A 2632-nucleotide genomic window follows, 5' to 3' on the forward strand; every position below is an offset into this window, starting at 1 on the left:
TTTGCTGGATATGTTGTTAGTTTTTAATAAATAGAAACCACATCACTTCCTTTGTTACAGTGAGTAAGACATGGGAGGTAACCATGCCCGAGGGCCCCAGAAAGCTTTTTCATCCACCAAGTGACAGAAAGGACAAGCACCTTCACCGCCAAAGCCTTTGGTTCACTTCTTCTTTGGATCTCTGTCCTCCCACCACATCAGCCTGCTGCTTCCAGAATGGAACTCTGCCTTCGATTGGATCCTAGTTGGGAGGCTGGTCTATCAGCTTGCCTGAATAACAGAACGGAGTTCCCTCACTTAGCTGAGGAACCTGGACAAGTCTTCTTTGATCTCAGCCTCATCCCAAGGCCCATGAATGTTTTCTTTAAAAAGCTGTAGGCGAATGAGGTAAAAGGGGCAGAGGCAGGAGATAGACACCAGCAGAAGTGCAAAGAGGGTGGCTCCCACCGCACTAATGGACAACAGGCCCCCCAAGGCTGAGAATGCAAAGAGCAACGTGACTCCCACATAGCAGCGGGGAGTACATGCCTTCAGTTTCTTCTGTAACATGGGCCACAGGGCAAAAATCTGGATGGCAAATGTCACCATGATGAAGGCATGCAGGGTCCGGGGCAGGCGTGAGGCCAGGCAGACAGAAGCAAAGATGGCCATATTCAAGGACAGGGTGCTGGACACAATGGCAGCATTGGCCCCATAGTCGAAGAAGATGAGGTGGCCTAAGAGCATAAAGACTGACATGGCGTAGATGGTGTCCGTGCTGACAGACTCTGTCAGGGTCTTCAGCACGGGCGAGAAACCGTACGTGAAGGTAATAAAGACCAGGGTGCTCTTGAGGTCAGCCCACCGGGTCCGCCCACTCTTCCTCCGTCCTTCACCTCCATCAAGGAGATCGAACAAAACATAGCCAGTCAGTGACAAAGCCAGGCCAGTCCCTAAAAGCCAGTGCGGGGCCAGAAGACCCTCGTCCATATACCACCAGATGACCCCAAAAACGCAGACGCTGCACAGCTGCTGTACCACCACGCTGGATTCAAACACCACAGCCCAATACTGGTATTTCCGGGCATGGATGTTCTTCCGGAGCTCTTCCAGGAACCGCTGGTCCACGTAGTTATCGGGAAAGGGCTGCCGCTCATATAAGACTTTCTGCCACCTGATCTCCGTGGTGTTAGGTACAGGTTGGGCACACATCATCCTTCCCCTCGGCCTCAGGCCAGTTCAATTTCCCATGCAGAAGTCCATGTGGTTCTTGTTCTTTATAAAGTCTCGAAATAAGACCTCTCCGGAAATCCCATGCTGTGTTGCGGTTGATATTGTGCCGACCTTCCCTTGTTCTCAAAGGCTGCAACCCAGGCAAGGCCTTAGCAAGAGGAGTTTCTTCTCTGAGGCAGGACAACACAGCCAAGTTCCTACAAAAAGACAGACCATGAGCCTATAAAACCGCTGCAGGTTAAGGGCAGGGCTGCGTTGAAATCAAACCAACTCACTGTATTAGACGCCTGAGCAAAAATCTATGTGGTGGCCCTCTTATAATAATGACATTAAAATTTCCTTTCAGGTTTTCAATGACATTTCCTGGGATAATAATAGACATCTGTCAGCTGTCACTCAGCTGGGCGCCTACAATGTGCTAAGTGCCTTTACTAGCTGCTGCTTTCATTCCGTCTCCACAATCCTGCAGGTTGGTTAGTCCCACTTTAACTAGTAAAAAAAAACTTAGTAAAATCGCTCAGGTAACTCACCCAAGTTAACCATGGTAAGTGGTGGAGCCATATGCAAAGTCTGACCCCAAAGCCTGTGCCTCCCCTCCAAACCAGCTCTGAACTCGGGGTTCACACCCGGGAGGTTTGAGGATGGGCTGAGAGCCTCCCCCAAGCCCTGTCACTGCATGCCTGTCGCTGCCACTTATGCAAACGTACAGGGACGGGACCCAGAGCTTGGACTGGGGTCTCAAAGGCACCTGTTATTTAAAAGGTCTGAACAGTCAACTGCATCCTACAGGCAAAGTGAGCTCCACGGTTCATGTAGCCAAAGCCAATGACTCAAAGAAACTAAAGATCCTTTCACTGAGGTCACCCCCCTCTAAAGAGCTCCCATCCAACTCAGAGAGAGAGACATCTGTGGGGATCGGAGACAGCGACCCGTCGGCCACAATGGGAAAGCCCGGCGTCAGACATGCCAGCAAACGTGCTCTCGGAAAGGGCTCTGAAGGCCTGGCCGCCCTCCTCCCGCGGAGACCGCGGCAGGTTTGGCTGCACGAGCCGACCCCGGGGCCCGGCACGGCAGCAGGGACCCCGGCCCCGGGCCCCGCACGCCCGCCGCCGCCCCGCCGCCCCGCCGGGAGGGAGGCCCCGAAACAGGACGCCCTCGGAACCCACCTGCCCGCCTGTTCGTAGGGAAGCGCGGCCGGGGGGACCGACGCCCGCCTCCTTCCCCATCCGGGGCGCCGGGGTCGCGACGGCGGCGGAGCACTTCCGGGGCCGCCTCAACCTCCGCGGCCGGAGCGCCCTCCCCGCGCCGGCGCGCTCGCTGCTGCCCCCTCGTGGCTGTTCGCGGGACAGGAAAGCAACTCCGCCACCGAAAGACGGGCGACCCGGCCTCCGAAGGGCGGGGTGGAGGCGGGGCGGGGCGA

At 55.6% G+C, this 2632-nt stretch overlaps 1 protein-coding gene across 3 annotated transcripts; it reads right to left on the reverse strand.

Annotated features, from left to right (window-relative positions):
- PIGC (phosphatidylinositol glycan anchor biosynthesis class C) lies at window positions 1–2477 on the reverse strand. Of its 3 annotated transcripts, none has more exons than XM_070397574.1 (2): window positions 2379–2477; window positions 1–1409 (listed from the first exon to the last, which is right to left on the reverse strand). In XM_070397574.1, exon 2 carries the CDS (start codon window positions 1192–1194, stop codon window positions 298–300), a length of 897 nt encoding a protein of 298 aa, XP_070253675.1. In that variant the 5' UTR covers window positions 1195–1409; window positions 2379–2477; the 3' UTR covers window positions 1–297. The 3 variants fall into 3 exon arrangements, with proteins under 3 accessions (XP_070253675.1, XP_070253676.1, XP_070253677.1); XM_070397575.1 differs by lacking the exon at window positions 2379–2477 and adding an exon at window positions 1961–2356; XM_070397576.1 differs by lacking the exon at window positions 2379–2477 and adding an exon at window positions 1743–1933.
- Between the last annotated feature and the right edge of the window lie 155 nt (window positions 2478–2632).

Source organism: Myotis yumanensis, unplaced genomic scaffold, assembly GCF_028538775.1.
Source record: "Myotis yumanensis isolate MYYU_CA2020_CCGP unplaced genomic scaffold, mMyoYum1.0.hap1 SCAF_17, whole genome shotgun sequence".
Taxonomy (NCBI): Eukaryota; Metazoa; Chordata; class Mammalia; order Chiroptera; family Vespertilionidae; genus Myotis; species Myotis yumanensis.

What these genes read in the sequence shown, in the direction of transcription:
- PIGC (XM_070397574.1), bottom strand. Translation starts at nt 1,194, where the DNA reads ATGATGTGTGCCCAACCTGTACCTAACACCACGGAGATCAGGTGGCAG.